This window comes from Mustelus asterias, chromosome 10, assembly GCF_964213995.1.
Source record: "Mustelus asterias chromosome 10, sMusAst1.hap1.1, whole genome shotgun sequence".
Taxonomy (NCBI): domain Eukaryota; kingdom Metazoa; phylum Chordata; class Chondrichthyes; order Carcharhiniformes; family Triakidae; genus Mustelus; species Mustelus asterias.
The window spans coordinates 110,973,747-110,991,617 of NC_135810.1; the positions used below are offsets into that span (position 1 = coordinate 110,973,747).

The 17,871-nt window shown below is 47.6% G+C and overlaps 1 protein-coding gene across 3 annotated transcripts in view; it reads right to left on the reverse strand.

The window, feature by feature from the left end:
* Positions 1-17,871, reverse strand: part of slc9a7 (solute carrier family 9 member 7) — a 164,352-nt gene that overhangs the window by 43,915 nt on the left and 102,566 nt on the right. For 2 of the 3 annotated variants that reach the window (XM_078222428.1, XM_078222426.1), the window contains exons 5-10: positions 14,839-14,951; positions 13,081-13,186; positions 12,386-12,527; positions 8,424-8,529; positions 3,696-3,784; positions 1,597-1,710 (exon numbers count right to left, since the gene is read on the reverse strand). In XM_078222428.1, the coding sequence (XP_078078554.1) occupies positions 1,597-1,710; positions 3,696-3,784; positions 8,424-8,529; positions 12,386-12,527; positions 13,081-13,186; positions 14,839-14,951 (670 nt within the window). Of the gene's footprint in view, positions 1-1,596; positions 1,711-3,695; positions 3,785-8,423; positions 8,530-12,380; positions 12,528-13,080; positions 13,187-14,838; positions 14,952-17,871 lie in introns of all 3 variants that reach the window. The other variant, XM_078222427.1, reaches the window with a different exon arrangement.

Here is a 17,871-nt window from a genome sequence, read left to right on the forward strand (position 1 = left end):
CACTTCCACCCTGGGGAAAAAGTCTCTATTACAGGCCTATGGGGAAAGTTAAGATGGTGGAATGAGCCCAGGTGCTCCTGCAGAGAGCCAGTATGGAGACGATGGGTCGAATGGCTGGTTACAGCACAGGAGGTGGCCAAAGTCAGTGTCCTTCTACTCCTCTCTCCCTCACATACTTGCTTAGCCTCCCCTTAAATATATCTGAGCTATTTGCCGCAAATACTCCTCGAGGTAGCATTCTCACCATCCACTGGGTAAAGAAGCTTCTTCAGAATTCCCTGCATGGACCCACCACAAAAATAAACACGCTCTAAGTCTACCCTCTCAAATCCCTCCAGAATTTTAACAGCCTCTATCCAAGGTCTTCTTCCCCATTCAGACATATAATTTACTCAGCAAATTTAAAAAGGAAACAGTAAAGAGAGAGTGACTTAAGGAAGGGAGAACGTGCCTGGGAATATGTTGCTCCATGCTTGATGCATGAAGTCAATTAGCTTGATCTTGGTTTCAGATAAAGATCGGCACAACATCGTGGGCCGAAGGGCCTGTTCTGTGCTGTACTGTTCTATGTTCTATGCTGTTGTTTAGACAATGGGGGCTGGGTTTGCTTTGTGCTGCCCATGAATGAACAGCAAGGCTACCCCAAGCACAAACCCGGTCAGGCCAGAATGTAGGAGGAAGCTGGGTGACGTGCCCGAACCTTCAGGTAATGGCATCAGCTTCCCCATGGTCTGGGAACATAAACCCGGGGCAGCTTTCAGCCTGGCCATCGGCTCGTCACTTTGTCTCAGGGCGACACGGTGGCACAGTGGGTTAGCACTGCTGCCTCACAGCGCCAGGGACCCGGGTTCGATTCCCGGCTTGGGTCACTGTCTGTGCGGAGTCTGCACGTTCTCCCCGTGTCTGCTTGGGTTTCCTCCGGGAGCTCCGGTTTCCTCCCACAGTCCGAAAGACGTGCTGGTTGGGTGCATTGGCCGTGCTAAATTCTCTCTCAGTGTACCCGAACAGGAGTGTGGCAACTAGGGGACTTTCACAGTCACTTCATTGCAGTGTTAATGTAAGCCTACTTGTAAGCCCACTAAGAAATAAACTGCTGCTCGGCGACCAAGAGAGGAAAATTGGGAAAATAAAAGGAAAAACATCTGCTGTTACTTCCCTGGAATTCAATCCTTGATAATGAAATCACCAACTCCGAAACTGTACACTGCAAGAGGAAACATTTCTCCAACATCCTTAGTAGATTCCTTTTACATAGATTATAGCACAGAGACAGGCCATTCGGCCCTCACACTCCATGCTGGTCTTTATGCTTCACTGTAAGCTTCCTCCTACCCTTCCACATCATGCACTTACCAGCACTGTCCCCTATTCTCTTCTCCCTCGCATACTCATCCCGCCTCCCCATAAATGTTAATTTTAAGAAAAGACTTCTGTTCTTTGTTCACGAATTTAGTCCAAAAAGGTACTGGAAGTAAAATACCCTGTTTAAAATAGCGAGAATCAGCATTCCTGTTTAATTAAGTCAGGCAGCAAATCTGAATTGCGCTTCAGTGAACTTCCTTCACTAAAGCGGCAGGAGTTTGGAGTAAAGGATACGAAGGCCCCCAGAATGAAGATGGGGTTGAAGATGTGGTTCTGAAACGTGAATAGTGCCAACCCCATGTAGGAAAATATGAAGTTTTCAGCCAGGAAATTCAGAACTTCGAACAACTGCAAAAGAAGATGGTGATGTTAGTGTACAGGGCACGGGAACGCACTGCAGTTTGTGAATATAGAAATGCTGCAGAAGGTCTCAGGCTTTATACCCGGTGTAAAAGTGAGGAGGAGGAAAGCAAACAGACAGGCACTGCCTCACCTGGTGCAGAGTCAGCGTCCCAGCAGTGCACCACTGGCACTGGAGGGTAGCCAGTGTCCCAGCAGTGTACCACTGGCACTGGAGGGTAGCCAGTGTCCCAGCAGTGTACCACTGGAGAACAGTCAGTGTCCCGGCAGTGTGCCACTGGAGAACAGTCAGTGTCCCGGCAGTGCACCACTGGAGGAGTCAGGTTGCCATCCAGCAGTGTACCACTGGCAGAGTTGGGAACAGGTGGTGTAGCTTGCCCTCAGCTAGTGGGAGCAGCGCGGTGGCACAGTGGTTAGTTTGGGACCCGGCGCCAGGGACCTGGGTTCGATTCCCGGCTTGGATCACTGTCTGTGTGGAGTCTGCACGTTCTCCCCGTGTCTGTGTGGGTTTCCTCCGGGTGCTCCGGTTTCCTCCCACATCCAAAAGACGTGCTGCTTTAGGTGCATTGGCCGTGCTAAATTCTCCCTGAGTGTACCCAAACAGGCACCGGAGTGTGCCAACTAGGGGACTTCCACAGTAACTTCATTGCAATGTTAATGTAAGCCTACTTGTGACACGAATAAATAAATAAAATTGGTGATTGTCAGAAAAACCCATCTGGTTTACTAATGTCCTTTAGGGAAGGAAATCTGCTGTCCTTACCTGGCCTGGCCTGCATCTGACTCCAGAACCACAGCAATATGGTTGATTCTTAAATGCCCTCAGCATGACAATAGGTTCAAGGGCAATTAGGGATGGGTAATAGATGCTGGCTTTGCTACATTCCATGAATAAATTTGTTTTTTAAAATCACTCCAGCAGTGATGGCCGTGCCTTCAATTGCTTAGGTCCTGGCTCAGGAATATTCCCTCCAAGACCTCTTCCTCAGCCCTGCTTTCCTCCTTTAAGACACTCCTTAAAACCTATCACTTTGACCAAGCTTTTGGCCACCTGACCCTACATCTCCTCGTGTGGCTGGGTGTCACATTCTATCCACATTGGAGATTCTATTCGTATTAGAAGACATAGAATCGTCCAGTGCAGGAGGAGGCCATTCGGGCCATCGAGTCTGCACTGACCACAATCCCATCCAGGTCCTGTCCCCATAACCTCATGTATTTACCCTAGCTCGTCCCCCTGATACTAAGGGGCAATTTAGCATGGCCAATCCACTTAACCTGCACATTTTTAGACTGTGGGAGGAAACCCACGCAGGCATAGGGAGAATGTGGAAACTCCACATAGACAGTGACTCAAGGCTCGAATTGAACCCTGGAACTGTGAGGCAGCAATGCTAACTACTGTGCCACTGTGCTGCCCATAGGAAGGATACAGTTGGACAGAATTCTAGCCCATATTTACTATCATAGAATCAGAGAACCCCTACCATACAGGAAGAGGCCATTCGGCCGATCGAGTCTGCACCGACCGCAATCCCACCCAGGCCCTATTCCCGTAACCCCACATATTTACCCTGCCAATCCCCCTGACACCAAGATTAATTTAGCATGGCCAATCAACCTAACCTGCACACACTTGGACTGTGGGAGGAAACTGGAGCACCCGGAGGAAACCCACGTAGACACGGGGAGAACGTGTAAACTCCGCACAGGCAGTGATCCAGGCCGGAATTGAACCTGGGTCCCTGGCACTGAGGCAGCAGTGCTGATCACTGTGCCATCCCATGGGGTAAGCATGGGTCAGAGTTGGTGCAGGCTCAATGAGCTGAGTGGCTTCCTTCTGCACTGTAAGGATTCTATGATTCCTAGTTTAGGCCAATGGTCTGGACCTGCCATTCTGCTGTGACATTCCAACTCAAAAGATGAATTTTTCAAACTGACAGTGAAGGATTGACACCAGTGTGTTTCCATACCTGCTTTGTTCGGTCTCTGGACTCTGGTGACAGGTTGTTGTAGGTATAATGGGCCTGTGTAATTCCACAGAAGAGGACCGCAACCACACCTGCACACAGAAAAGCAAGGTTAGTTAAAATAGGGAGGCTGGTCAAACGGCTTCTCATTTCAGATATGTGGCAAGTGATATTTGTGGCAGGCAAGTGCCAGGCAGTGGCCATCTCCGACAGAGAGTCCAACCACCTCCACTTGATGTCCAACGACATTATCGTCACGGAATCACTCACTATCAACACCCTGGAGGTTAACATTCACCAGAAGTTGAACTGGACCAGTTATATAAATACTGTGGTTACTAGAACAATCAGACATTGGGAATCTGGCATCTCCCGACTCCCCAAAGCCTGTCCACCATCTACAAGGCACAAGTCAAGAGTGTGATGGAAAACTTTCCACTTGTCTGGATGAGTGCAGCTCCAACAACACTCAAGAAGTTCAACACCATCCAGAACAGAGCAACTTGCTTCATTGGAACCCCATTCACCACCCTAAACATTCAATACCACCCATGCAGAGTGGCTGCAGTGTGTACCATCCACAAGATGCACTGCAGCAACTCACCAAGGCACCTTAGATAACACCTTCCAACCCACAACCCCCAACACAAGAAGGATAAGGGCAGCAGATACCTGGGAACACCACCACCTCAAAGTTCCCCTCCAAGCCAATCATCCTGACTTGGAAATATATTGCACACCCTCCATTGTCGGCTGGATCAAAATCCTGGATCTCCCTCCCTAACAGCACAGTGGGTGCACCTACACCACGTGGACTGCAGCAGTTCAAGATGGTGACACATCACCATCTTCTCAAGAAGGGACAAGCAATAAATGATGGTCTAGCCAGCGATGCCCACATCCCGTGAATGAATAAATAAATAAAAATTCAGCATAACTGCGTAAGAGCGGCATGGTGGCACAGTGGTTAGCACTGCTGCCTCACAGTGCCAGGAACTCGGGTTCAATTGTGGCCTCGGGTCACTGTTTGTGTGGAGTTTGCACATTCCCCCCGTGTCTGCGTGGGTTTCCTCCGGGTGCTCCGGTTTCCTCCCACAGTCCAAAGATGTGCGGGTTGAGTGGATTGGTCATGCTAAATTGACCCTTTGTGTTCAAAGATGTGTAGGTTGGGGGAAATAAGTGGGGTAATGAGGATAAGGTCTGGGTGGGATGCTCCATTGAAGAGTTGGTGCAGATTCGATGGGCTGAATGTCCTGCTTCTGCACTGTCGGATTTTATGAACCCTATGGCCGGAATCTTACTGGGACGCCCGCACGAGGCTCATAAGATCGTGCCCAAGGCCAAGGGAGAATGGCGTTCTGCGAGCCGCACGCGCCCCGATTCCAGGGCGGGCGTGCCGGTTAAATCAGGGCCTATGATTCCATGAACTCTGCAGCCAACGAGATGCAAGTTTGAATCCAGGAAACATGGGAGCCAATAGTCTCACTGAACTGGGGTAGGGGGAGGCGGGGTTGTGGGGGAGGCGGGGCTGAGCTGTACAAATGAGCGGCATAGGGTTCCTGACCTATTATCAAAGGGATAGCAAAAAAAAAAGCACAAATCGCAAGACTAAAAATTCAGCTTAAAACTCACCGACCTGCCCATGTCCCACTGCCAGTAACATAAAGAGCAGATCTGTTTTATCCATAAAGGTGAAACAGTCAGCAGGTTACAGACGTGCAGCCTCTGGAGTCAAGACACAGCAACTGATGCAAGTAATAAATCATCAGCTTCTCACTTTAGTGGCGGTTCAAACCTCTCTCCCGCTTGTTAGACAGAGTCACTCAGGTTACAGAGAGCAAAGCAAGCCTTCCATTAAAGTTCTCCACACCATCCATCAAATCTCCTCGCCTCGCAATCATGGCCCAATAATGGAAACCTTTTGTCTTTGTTCTATACAATTTCCCCCACCTGCCGGACTGCAGCAATGTCTTGATTGAGCACTGTGTGCCACGGATTACTTCACGGTTCCCAGTTTATAAAGGAGCAGTCAGTCCATGAAGCGGGGGCTATTTTCCTGCCAGACTCCAGCTGAATTCCAATGAGACACAAGACATTGGAGGAGGCCTGGATCTGGGAAACTAATTCACTTGAAGCGAAGCGTAGGACAGTAACCACACCGGCACTCCCCGCTTCCTCCAGCATCCATTACTTTTCAGAGAGATTTAATTTTGCAGTGCCATCGCCACCAACATGATCAAGATGAAGTTTCGATTAAGGCTCTCTGTTCTTTCCTGACATTTGCCTTGAAGCGTATAAATTCGTGTTTATCCAAGGTTCTCAAAAATGGTATTTTGTGTCTGCATTCTCAGGTTAGTTCCATATGGGAGATAGAACCGTAGAATCCCTACAGTGCAGAAGGAGGCCATTCAGCCCATCAAGTCTGCACCGATCACAAGCCCATCCAGGTCCCATGCCTGTAACCCCCACATATTTACCCTGCTAATCCCCCTGACACGAAGGGTCAATTTATGGGTGTAACAGTGGCACAATGGTTAGCACTGCTACCTTACAGTGCCAGGGACCCGAGTTCAATTCTGGCCTCTGGTGTCTGTCTGTGTGGAGTTTGCACGTTCTCCCCATGTCGACGTGGGTTTCCTCTGGGTGCTCCCGTTTCCTCCCACAATCCAAAGATGTGGGTGTTAGGTGGATTGGCCATGCTAAATTGACCCTAGTGTCAGGGGGATTAGCAGGGTAAATACATGGGGTCATGGGGATATGGCCTGAATGGGGACTGCTGTCATTGCAGGCTCGATGGGCCGAATGGCCTCCTTCTGCACTGTAGGGAGTCTATGATTCTATAATTTAGCATGGCCAATCTGCCTAACCTGCACATCATAGAATCTCAACAGTACAGAAGGAGGCCATTTGGCCCATCGAGTCTGCACCGACCACAATCCCACCCAGGCCCTATTCCTGTAACCCCACATATTTATTCTGCTAATCCCCAACACTAGGGCCAATTTAGCATGGCCAATCTACCTAACCTGCACACCTATGGATTGTGGGAGGAAACCGGAGCACCCAGAGGAACCCCACACAGAACGTGCAAACTCCACGTAGACAGTCACCCAAGGCTGGAATAGAACCCGGGTCCCTGGCGCTGTGAGGCAGCAGTGTTAACCACTGTGCCACCCCTCTGTTTGTATACCTCCTTCTGTTTAGTCCCACTGAGTGTTATATTTTGACCTAAACTTACTGAGCAGCACCTCCTATTCCACCAATGTCTACATTATACATACTAGCCAGCCCTGTGGCAGCTCGGAAGAAAACCTATGGACAATTTTGTGCCACTTTACAGGAGCGGGCCCCTCTATCCTGCCCTATCGTTCATGGCTAAATGCTGATTTAGATCTTGAAACCTGCCTTGGCTCCGTTACCCTCAATCTCCTCATTTGACAAAAATCCATCAATCGCAGTTTCGCAATTGTCACTTGGCCCCCCCCCAGCCTCGGCAGGCTTGTGGAGAAAGAGAATTATTGATCTCCAATAGCCCTGTGCACAAAGAAATGCTTCCGGACATTACCCCTGGCCCTAATTTTACGTTTATGCTCCCTTGTCCTGGATTCCCCCCACCTGAGAAAATACTGTAAATTGCAGCATATAACTCGACAATTCCATTTTCCCAGCCCCAAAAATCATGCTTTTGCATATACTTGGCATAGGTCAACCTCCTTTACAGCCACAACATGCTGCACTCAGCTTAGTCGTCAGAATCATGCCCACAAGTGCATGCTTCACATCCCGATTGGTACCTTATAAACTGGGTGCATGCGATCAAGCAGACAATACAGACGGTGCTTAAGACATGCCCACTCTTTGCATCGGATCTGAACTGAGGAGCCCATTGATATTCCAATAACAAACTACAAAGTAACATCCACCAAATGAGACTCCCTCCACAGGGCTAGTACAAGGGGGAAGGAACAAGTTACCACCTTTGGGTGGGAGTGCCTTGTGCTCATCAGGAGCATCATCTCCCCCACCACCACCCTCCAAGATGGCATGCCTCCTTAATTGTGCCTCCTTTAGGACTTCCAGATCTTGACCCCCATCCGGCCCCCGCCACCACCCGCTCCCTGGTGTCCCTGATCTTTCCCCGATCAAAGCCCCAGACTCATATTCAGCAGCCATATTCCTTCTCCTCAGGATTGCACCCATGCTACCCCCGTTTCTCTAAATCAGAACTAAACTGTCTGCCTGTCTCCTTCAGAGCTTCCACAGGGCTGGCTGGCATGTATAAGGTAGACAGTGGTGCGCTGGTGAGATTGGGGGTTGCTGTTCAGTTAGTGTAGATCCAAACATAAGACTGGGGCTAAACAGAGGGAGATCTACACTACCATGTCCTGTGCAGGAACTAAGCTGAGAATGCAGACACAAAATACCATCCTGAGAAGCCTGGATAAACACGAATTTACACACGTCCAGGCAAAGGTCATAAAAGACCAGAGAACCGTCATCAAATCTTTCACAAGGCAGTCCCAGCCACGGCCGCCACTCAGCTGCTGCCCAGATAGACCAACAGCTCGAGGGCGGGACTTCCTATCCCGGAGGGGCTGAATCCTCACTCACGGATTGTCAAGTCCACTCCCAAAGATATTATTTCCGTGCAGGACAGTCCTTTGTAAAGTCTTTCCAAGGCAGCACCTTAATCTCTGTACACACCCGCGTTCCCAGGTTAGTCCAACTCACCAGTGAAGCCGCAAGCTTCCGCCAGGAGGAAGGTGCTCCATGACATCAGGAAAAACAGTGCCGTCTCCAGGAGAGGGAAGCAGTGCAGTTTGGTGAACTTGGTGACGTGAGAGAGCAGTGGTTAAGGCAACAGCTTAAGATCAGAGATCAAACCTAATGGAATCCCATTCAACAAAAATCAAAACATCCTTACTGGAGAGAGTGCAGGGCCCCTTGTCAATGGGGGGCTAGCTGACCTTCATTGGCATTGCTCATGAGTTGACTGGGTTCCAGAGTTACCTTCTTTGGCCATATGTGTCTTACTTACATGGCCTGTCATTTTGAGATCGTTACATGAACAGTTCCCAGGCAGGGGGGGACTGTTCCCACAAAAAGTTAGCTAGAGGCTAACTAATTCTCCCTGTCTAGTGTCAGCTTCCTTGGGGGCAGAGTCCAACTTCTCAAGATGAGTAAAAATTCACCACAAAGTAATGGGAGATGGCGGCCTAGTGGTAGTGTCACTGGACATGGTAATCCAAAGATTCTAGGGACAAGGGTTCAAATCCCACCACAGGAGCCAGTGGAACTTAAATTCAATTCATAATCCTGAATTGTAAACTAGTCTCTGCAATAGTGACCATGAAATCATTTCCGATTATCGTAAAAACCCATCTGGTTCACGAATGTCCTTCAGGGAAGGAAATCTGCCATCCTTACCCTGTCTGGCCTACATGTGACTCCAGACATGTAGTAATGTGCTGACCCTTAACTGCCTTCTGAAGCGATGTGGCCGGCCACTCAGTTCAAGGCCAATTAGGGATGGGCAACAAATGCTGGCCTTGCCATCAAAGAATAAAGAAAAAATAACTAGCTTGCTCCCTATCCCTTTTTTCATCTTAAAAGATTTTATGAATACATCTGAACTAAGGATTGGGGAGACACAGATTTCAAGGTTCAAGGCACAAAATACTGGGGATGATGTGAGGAAAAGCTTTTTCTTCTACATAGAGTGTGGTAACGGCCTGGAACTCGCTGCTTACAAGCATGGAGGACTGGACTGGATGGGCTAAATGGCCTCCTTCTGTAGCATCATGACTATCCCATCAGGCACAAGCATCACCAACAGTTTTAACATGTGACACCTTCAGATGTGACAAGTGCCAAGTCACTTATTACATCTAGAAGATAAAAAGCAGAGTGGATGGGTGAAAGTGAAGTCTATCCATTTATAATCGTGGGAAGCTAAAAGTGTGAAAGGTCAGGGTACATTGTGTCACTTTAATTGGCCCAATCCTCCTCATCTTTCTTTCGCCGGCTCCCAAGGACATGGAACTTTAGCTCTGCATGAGTCAGAGTGCACCCAGCAGCTTATTAGTAACTATTCTTCCACTGTACGGAGAGAGGGTGAACACTGGCTGCTTATATAACCACAAAGATAAAAGAGGCGTCACAGCAGAGCTCGCGGGTTCAGCCCTTCTTGCAACATCAAGTCTCCATCAGGAAGTCACCGGTATTGAACCATGACTGAAGCAGACCTTCATCAGGTCGAGCGCACATACATTATTCTCCAGTTAAAGCCCGTCATCTTAACAATATCTCTTCCTGTAATGTAGCCACCGCTGGCAGGACTACATGATCACTTTTATTATTCATTCGTGGGAGATGGGCATCGCTGGCTGGCCAGCATTTATTGCCCGTCCCTAGTTGCCCGAGGGCAGTTGAGAGTCAACCACATTGCTGTGGCTCTGGAGTCACATGTAGGCCAGACCAGACTAGGGCGGCACAGTGGCACAGTGGCTCACAGCGCCAGGGACCCAGCTTGGGTCACTGTCTGTGTGGAGTTTGCACAGTCTCCCTGTATCTGTGTGGGTTTCCTCCAAGTGCTCAAGTTTCCTCCCACAGTCCAAAGATGTGCTGGTTAGGTGCACTGGCCATGCTAAATTCTCCCTCAGTGTACCCGAACAGGCGCCGGAGTGTGGCGACGAGGGGATTTTCACAGTAACTTCAGTGCAATATGGATGTAAGCCTACTTGTGACACTAATAAATAAACTTCTACTTTGAACTAGATCGGTTTTTCTGACAATTCACAATGGTTTCATGGTCGTCAGTAGATTCTTAATTCCAGGTATTTTTTTATTGAATTCAAATTCCACCATCTGTCATGGGGGGATTTTCCAGACCGGAACATTAGCTGAATCTCTGGATTAATAGTTTAGCAATAACACCACTAGGCCATCACCTCTTTCGAACGGCGGAACAAGCTCGAAGGGCTGAATGGCCTACTACTTTCTATGTTTCCATATTGTCCAACCATAGTCCTGCAAAAGTGGCTCCAGTTGGCCTTTTTCTTTCCTCAGTGGCTGGCACCAGTGATTTACTGTGTAGTTAACCATGTAGGGAGGTACAGACTGGGTGAGGATACCAGGTGGCATGAGTGTACCAGCTGGGTTTTGACTAGCCCAATAATGACCCGACTTAAGAAAGAACAAAGAAAATTACAGCACAGGAACAGGCCCTTCGGCCCTCCAAGCCTGCACCGACCATGCTGCCCGACTTAACTAAAACCCCCTACCCTTCCGGGGACCATATCCCTCCATCCCCATCCTATTCATGCATTTGTCAAGACGCCCCTTAAAAGTCACTATTGTACTTACTGAATTAAATTTCACATCCTGCCTTGGTGACCAGTTGTATAATCTAACCGTGCGGCTGGGTAACGTCGTTTGCACTAAGAACCGGAATCAAGAAATAAATCATCTCAACCACTGGAAAATGGTGATCAAATCAATGCCTCTCTCTCTCTCTCTCCTGTGATCCTCACTCCCACAGGAATATTAATAAAACTGCAGGAATGCCAGCTAGTAATTTTCCAGAAAATCTGTTTCTATAAACACGTCTCAGTGGAGCTGGCCTCCATTAGCATCAGAAATAAATCTGCAATATTGTGTCAGCTGGGACTCGTATCTCTGGACTGCAGCCTTCATGCAGAGAAGCACCAGTCAGGCCAGTCCCGACAGCCCAACAGGTGCCCCAGTCATTGACTCATGTTGTAGTAATGTCTACCAGCACTAATACCACAGCACGTTCGCCCCCTTTAGCTGAGCGTCTGCGCCACAGTCTGCAAAGGAGAAGATTCTACCAGTAAACCAAGTTATAGATAAGGGCGGCACGGTGGCCTAGTGGTTAGTACTGCTGCCTCACAGCGACAGGGACCCGGGTTCGATTCCTGGTCACTATTGGTGTGGAGTTTGCACATTCTCCCCGTGTCTGCGTGGGTTTCCTCCAGGTGCTCCGGTTTCCTCCCACACTCCAAAGATGTGCGGGTTAGGTTGATAAGCCATGTTAAATTGCCCTAGTGTCAGAGGGACTGGCTGGGGTAAATGGATGGGGTTATGGGGATAGGGCATGGGTGGGATTGTGGTCTGGGCAGACTTGATGGGCCGAATGGCCTCCTTCTGCACTGTTGGGATTCTATGATTAACCAGGCTGAGCTCAGTTGGGCAGCAATCCCATCTCAAAGTTGAGCAGGTCTTTGGTCCGAGTCCCACTCCCGACACCCCAATATTGTGGCTTCAGTCCGTAGCTGAGGGGGTGTCGAACTGCAGGGAGTGTCATCTTCCAAATAGCTGCCCTCACTGGTGGCCGTAATCCATCCCAGTGGCAGTATCTAAAGAAGGGCGAGGGAATCGTCACAGCGTCTTGGCCAACCTTCATCCCCAAATACCACCCAAAAACTATCAGGCTAATTATTGATCTGCTCTTTGGGTCGGACGGAGCTTCCAATGTGCAAATTGGGTGAATTTTTCTCAACTTGAAGCGGATTTCATTGGCTGTAAGATATGTTGGGCATCCCGAGGACAGGAAAGGTGTTACATAAATGCAACTTCTTTCATTACTCCATTGTCAAAATGGCTTGCAAGCACCACACACACACACACATATATATATATATATATGTTTCCCCGTCGTGGTAAAAGGATATCAGAGCAGTCAGCACTCCAGTTACTGCCCCCATCGCAAACGAGCCACTGAATATTCCAAGAAAGACGCCCACACACTTGAAGAAAGCAGCTGCATCGAAGGTGTGGCTGTTCTCACCCGCTGGCTGGTAAGCAACGATTGACCTTTGTGAAAGCAAAAAATATACAGACTTTATTTCACTGAGACAGACACACACAGACAAGCCCCCACACCCCTCCCCACACACACAGGCGCCCCCAGACACACACATGCATAGACGACACCCAGACACACACACAAGTGCCCCCCAGACACACACACACACAAACTCCTTACTATGAGAAAAGTGAAATAAGAACACTTAATTGTTCAAAAATGATTTCCCATCCACCCCAGTTCTGAAGACACAAACTTCAGCTATTTTACTACAAGTACTGACAATTCACCCGTTACCATAGGTACTGACACTCCACCCACAATGCACCATTACCATCGGTACCAAAACTGCCCCCAAATCACCATCACCATGGGTAATGACATTCTGCCCACAATGCATCATCACCATAGGTACCAACACTGCCCCCAATTCACTGTTACTATGGTGCCAACATTCCATCAGTAATTCACGCAAAAGGCTGTTTCTCCCTCGTGTGAATCATCGCAGGGAACACGTGAAGCAATGGCATTTAAAAAATTTGAAACAACATTTCCACTTACGATGACAGCACAATGGCCACAGCATCATTCAGCACACTCTCTCCAAACAGCAACGCATAAAGGTCAACATCTACCTGAAGCTCATTGAATATGGCAAGGACAGTCACTGTAAAAAGAGAAAGCAATGTGTCAGGGAAAACTTGCATTGCAACTCATGAAAAACACAAAAGGTTTTGAAAGCTAGAAAGAAAATGAGCAACAATGGTTCCAGAGACTAACTTGTGGGAGCTATTTTCCTTGCCCGTGCTTTTATTAGCTCCAGACTCGAATAATCTCCAGAACAGTTCCCCAACTTGCACATTCCATGAACTTCAACTCACTTCAACCTCTGCTGTCCATATTTTACCTCACAATGTGTCCCAATCATTATCAGAATTTCTAAATTTGCAGGTAACACAAAGCTTGGAAGTGTCGTAAACACGGGGGAAGACATTGATAGACTTCAAGGTGATGGTAGACAGACTGGTAGAATGGGCAGGCAAACGGGATTTTGAATTCAACATAAAAAAGAAAGGAAAGACCATACATGCTAAACTATCCAATTTTAAATTGGCGGCACGGTAGTACAGTGCCTCACAGCTCCAGGGACCTGGGTTCAATTCCCAGCTTGGGTCACTGTCTGTGTGGAGTTTGCACGTTCTCCCTGTGTCTGTGTGGGTTTCCTCCGGGTGCTCCGGTTTCCTCCCACTGTCCAAAAGATGTGCTAGTTAGGTTCATTGATCATGCTAAATTCTCCCTCAATGAACCCGAACAGGCACCGGAATGTGGCAACTAGGAGAATGTCACAGTAACTTAATTGCAGTGCTAATGTAAGCCTACAGTTGTCATAACCTAGTACTCAGCCTTGTTGCCCTCGTCTGCATTAATTACGGGCATTTAATATTTCCTTTCTGTCCTTGCACCCAGACTGGAATATTCAAGGTAGCACCTGGCCAGAGCATTATGGAATCTCAGTATGGGGATCAAAATGCAGTCAAACATTCCTTTATCCTGTCACAGGATATGGCTGGGCCAGCATTTATTGCCCATCCCTAATTGCCCTTGAACTGAGTGGTTTGCTAGGCCATTTTGGAGGTCAGTTGAGAGTCAAATCACATTGCTGTGGCTTTGCAATCAGAGGTTGGCCAGACCGGGTAAGGACGGCAGATTTCCCTCCCGAAAGCACATTAGTGAACGAGGGGGTTTGGCAACAATCGACAACGGCTTCCCAGCAAAGGTTACGATGCCCTCCATCTGGTTCACTGATGTCCTTTAGGGAAGGAAATCTGCCCTCCTTACCAGGTCTGGCCTACGTGTGACTCCAGAGCCACAGCAATGTGGTTGACTCTCAACTGCCCTCTGAAGTGTAAACACCACTACAGAAAAGTTGCAAAAAAAGGAATCACTGTGGTTGTAACTACAGCACAAGAACACCAAGGGTTCAAGAAAGTGATGCACCACCACCTTCTCAAGGACAATTACTGATGGGCAATAAATGTTGGGCTTGCCAGCGATACCCACATTGCATATATGAACGAGAAAACCTCGTCAAATGGTAGATCTTTTGGCCTTCTTAATATCTCTCTCAGATTGGAAAGAGTCTAAATGTGTAACATTTATTTATCCGTACTTTCACAAACCCCTCAGCCCCTGACCTAATATCTAAATGCCTTCATCTGCAAGTCTACGAGACAGACTCGAAGATGTGGGATGATGGAAAACATAAATGGCAATACCCACTTAACCCTGCTGCTAACACACCTACATACTAACACATACCTGGATCAGTGGCAGAAATGATGGCACCAAAAAACAGGCAGTCTGTGTAGTAAAATCCATCTTCAAGTTGTCCCACTGCATACATCAGCTTCACAATTCCATACATAAAGTTTCTGAAACAAGCACAAGAGGTTTTTTTTTTTAAAAAGTGATTTTTGTTTAAACCACAGCAGAAAATAAGGGAAGAATTTCCACCAATGTTCTCCGAACCGCTGACTATAACTCAAAACAAAACCAACGTGTACCCAGACTATCTGGAGTTTCTAGTGATCTTCTGCTAAACGAGAGATTGTGGAAAATCTACCTCACAACATTATCCCAGGGCGTCTCTCTCGGAGCACCACCAGCTGACATACAACTCCAGATAAGTCATCTATCTGGACAAAAGACTTGCATTTATATAGAAACATAGAAAACAGAAGGAGGATGCGGCCATTCGGCCCTTCGAGCCTGCTCCACCATTTATTTTGATCATGGTTGATCATCAAATTCAATATCCTGATCCTGCCTTCCTCTCCATATCCCTCGATCTCTTTAGCTCCAAGAGCTATATCTAATTTCTTCTTGAAATCACACAATGTTTTGACCTCAACTACTTTCTGTGGGAGTGAATTCCACACAATCACCACCCTCTGGGTGAAGAAATTTCTCCTCACCTCAGTCCTAAAAGATTTACCCCTTATCCTCAAAATTTGAGGATATGAGTTCTGGACTCCCCCACCACTGGGAACATTCTTTCTGAATCTACCCTGTCTAATCCTGTTAGAATTTTATAAGTTTCTATGAGATCCCCTCTCACTCTTCTAAACTCCAGTGGATGTAATCCTAACCGACTTAGTCTCTCCTCAAATGACGGATCTGCCATCCCAGAAATCAGCCTGGTAAACCTGCGCTGTACTCTGAAGCAAGAACATCCTTCCTCAGATAAGGACACCAAGACTGCACACAATACTCCAGGTGTGGCCTTACCAAGGCCCTATACAACTGCAGTAAAACATCCCTATTCCTATACTCAAATCCTCTCACTATGAAGGCCAACATACCATTGCCTTCCTTACTGCCTGCTGTATCTGTGCGCTTACTTCCATGACCACTGGATGACCCAAAGTTCTTTACAGCCAATGAAGCAGCTTTGAGGTGTAGTCATTGTTGTAATTGGGAAACCTGACAGCCAATCTGTGCACAGCAACTCCCACAAAAACAACAATGTGACAATGACCAGATAGTCTTTTCTTTGTGACATTGAGGGACAAATATTGGTCAGGACACCCTGGATAACTCTTCTTCAAAATAGTGCCATGGGGTCTTTTATATCCACCCAAACAGGCAGATGTCTAACAGCTTATCTGAAGGATGGCAACCTCTGACATTGCAGCGTCCCCTCACTACTGCACGGGCCTGTTTTTGCGCCCTGGGGTAGGAATTGAAGTGGAGATTGGGTTCATGTCACATTATCTGTAATCCCCATGACTTGCCTGGGTTTGCAAAATCTCACTAACTGTCCTGTCTGGAGACAATACACATCTCTTTAACCTGCGCTTAACGCTTTCTCCACTCACATTGTCTGTACCTATGAGACTTGATTACCTGTAAAGACTCGCATTCCAATCATTATTTTGTAAATTGAGTTTGTGTCTTTATATGCCCTGTTTGTGACTAGAACTCCCACTTTCCTGACGAAGGGGCAGCGCTCCGAAAGCTAGTGGCTTTTGCTACCAAATAAACCTGTTGGACTTTAACCTGGTGTTGTGAGACTTCTTACAGTAGGAATTGAACCCAGAACCTTATGACTCAGGGCAAGAGTTACGCCAACTGAGCCACAGCTGACACCATAAGACATAGGAGCAGAATTAGGCCACTCGACCCATCGAGTCTGCTCCGCCATTCAATCATGGCTGATATTTTCCTCCTCCCCATTCTCCTGCCTTTTCCCCTAAACCCCTGATCCCCAACACGGGTTGGACCTCTTCAATTCTGTCTTAAACTGAGAACAAATGAAGAAGAAATGTGAAATTCACAATTTTTATAGCACATTTCCATTGACACACTGTTTTCCCTTTGGGGAATAGTGTGTGGGGAGGGGTGGAAGAATTCTCAAGCTGATTATCAGCCCATGGAACGGCATTATGAACCCCTGTTCCGTGGGCAACAAGTTGGACTCAAACTCAGAGCTTCTAGTCCAGATGTAGGGACGCCATCACTGCACAAGATCTCCTGGAAAACTCACAATGGTTTTGGCTGAATGCAGGTGAAATAACTCCTCAGAGGCCGGTGTCCCTTCACCAGATTCCCTTTATTTACAAAAATATCTCCACTCCTCAGAGTGCGTCAGGTACAAAGTCAGAATCCAGAGTTCTTTCTGGATGTATCACAGCTTGGTATGGCTCCTGCTCTGCCCAAGACTGCAAGAAACTACAAAAGGTCGTGAATGTAGCCCAGTCCATCATGCAAACCAGTCTCCCATCCATTGACTCTGTGCACTTCCCGCTTCCTCAGGAAAGCAGCCAGCATAATTAAGGACCCTACGCACCCCGGACATTCTCTCTTCCACCTTCTTCCATTGGGAAAAAGATACAAAAGTCTGAGGTCACGTACCAACCAACTCAAGAACAGCTTCTTCTCTCAGACTGCCATCAGACTTTTGAATGGACCTACCTCGCATTAAGTTGATCTTCCTCACTGTATACTAATACATGTGATAATAATAAATCAAATCAAATCAGTAGACCAGACACCACTCATTATATACACAAGTGAGAGTCCCCCCTGATTGGGCAGGCAATCATTTTCTCAATCAGGGAGCTCATATTCCAAAAGGCCCACCTCATGGGTCTCGTCGAGGTCGAGAATCCCAAGTACAAAAGCTGGCACTGTCCTGGGCCACCTTACGCAGCCTTGCAACATCTGAACTAAATCCTGGTATCCCCACATTCCACTGGCTTTCAAGATGCAGCTGAATGCCCTGAGATTTGTGTCTGATTGGCGATGACGTAATTACTTCTCATGAAACTCGGTTAAGTTGTGGAACTATTA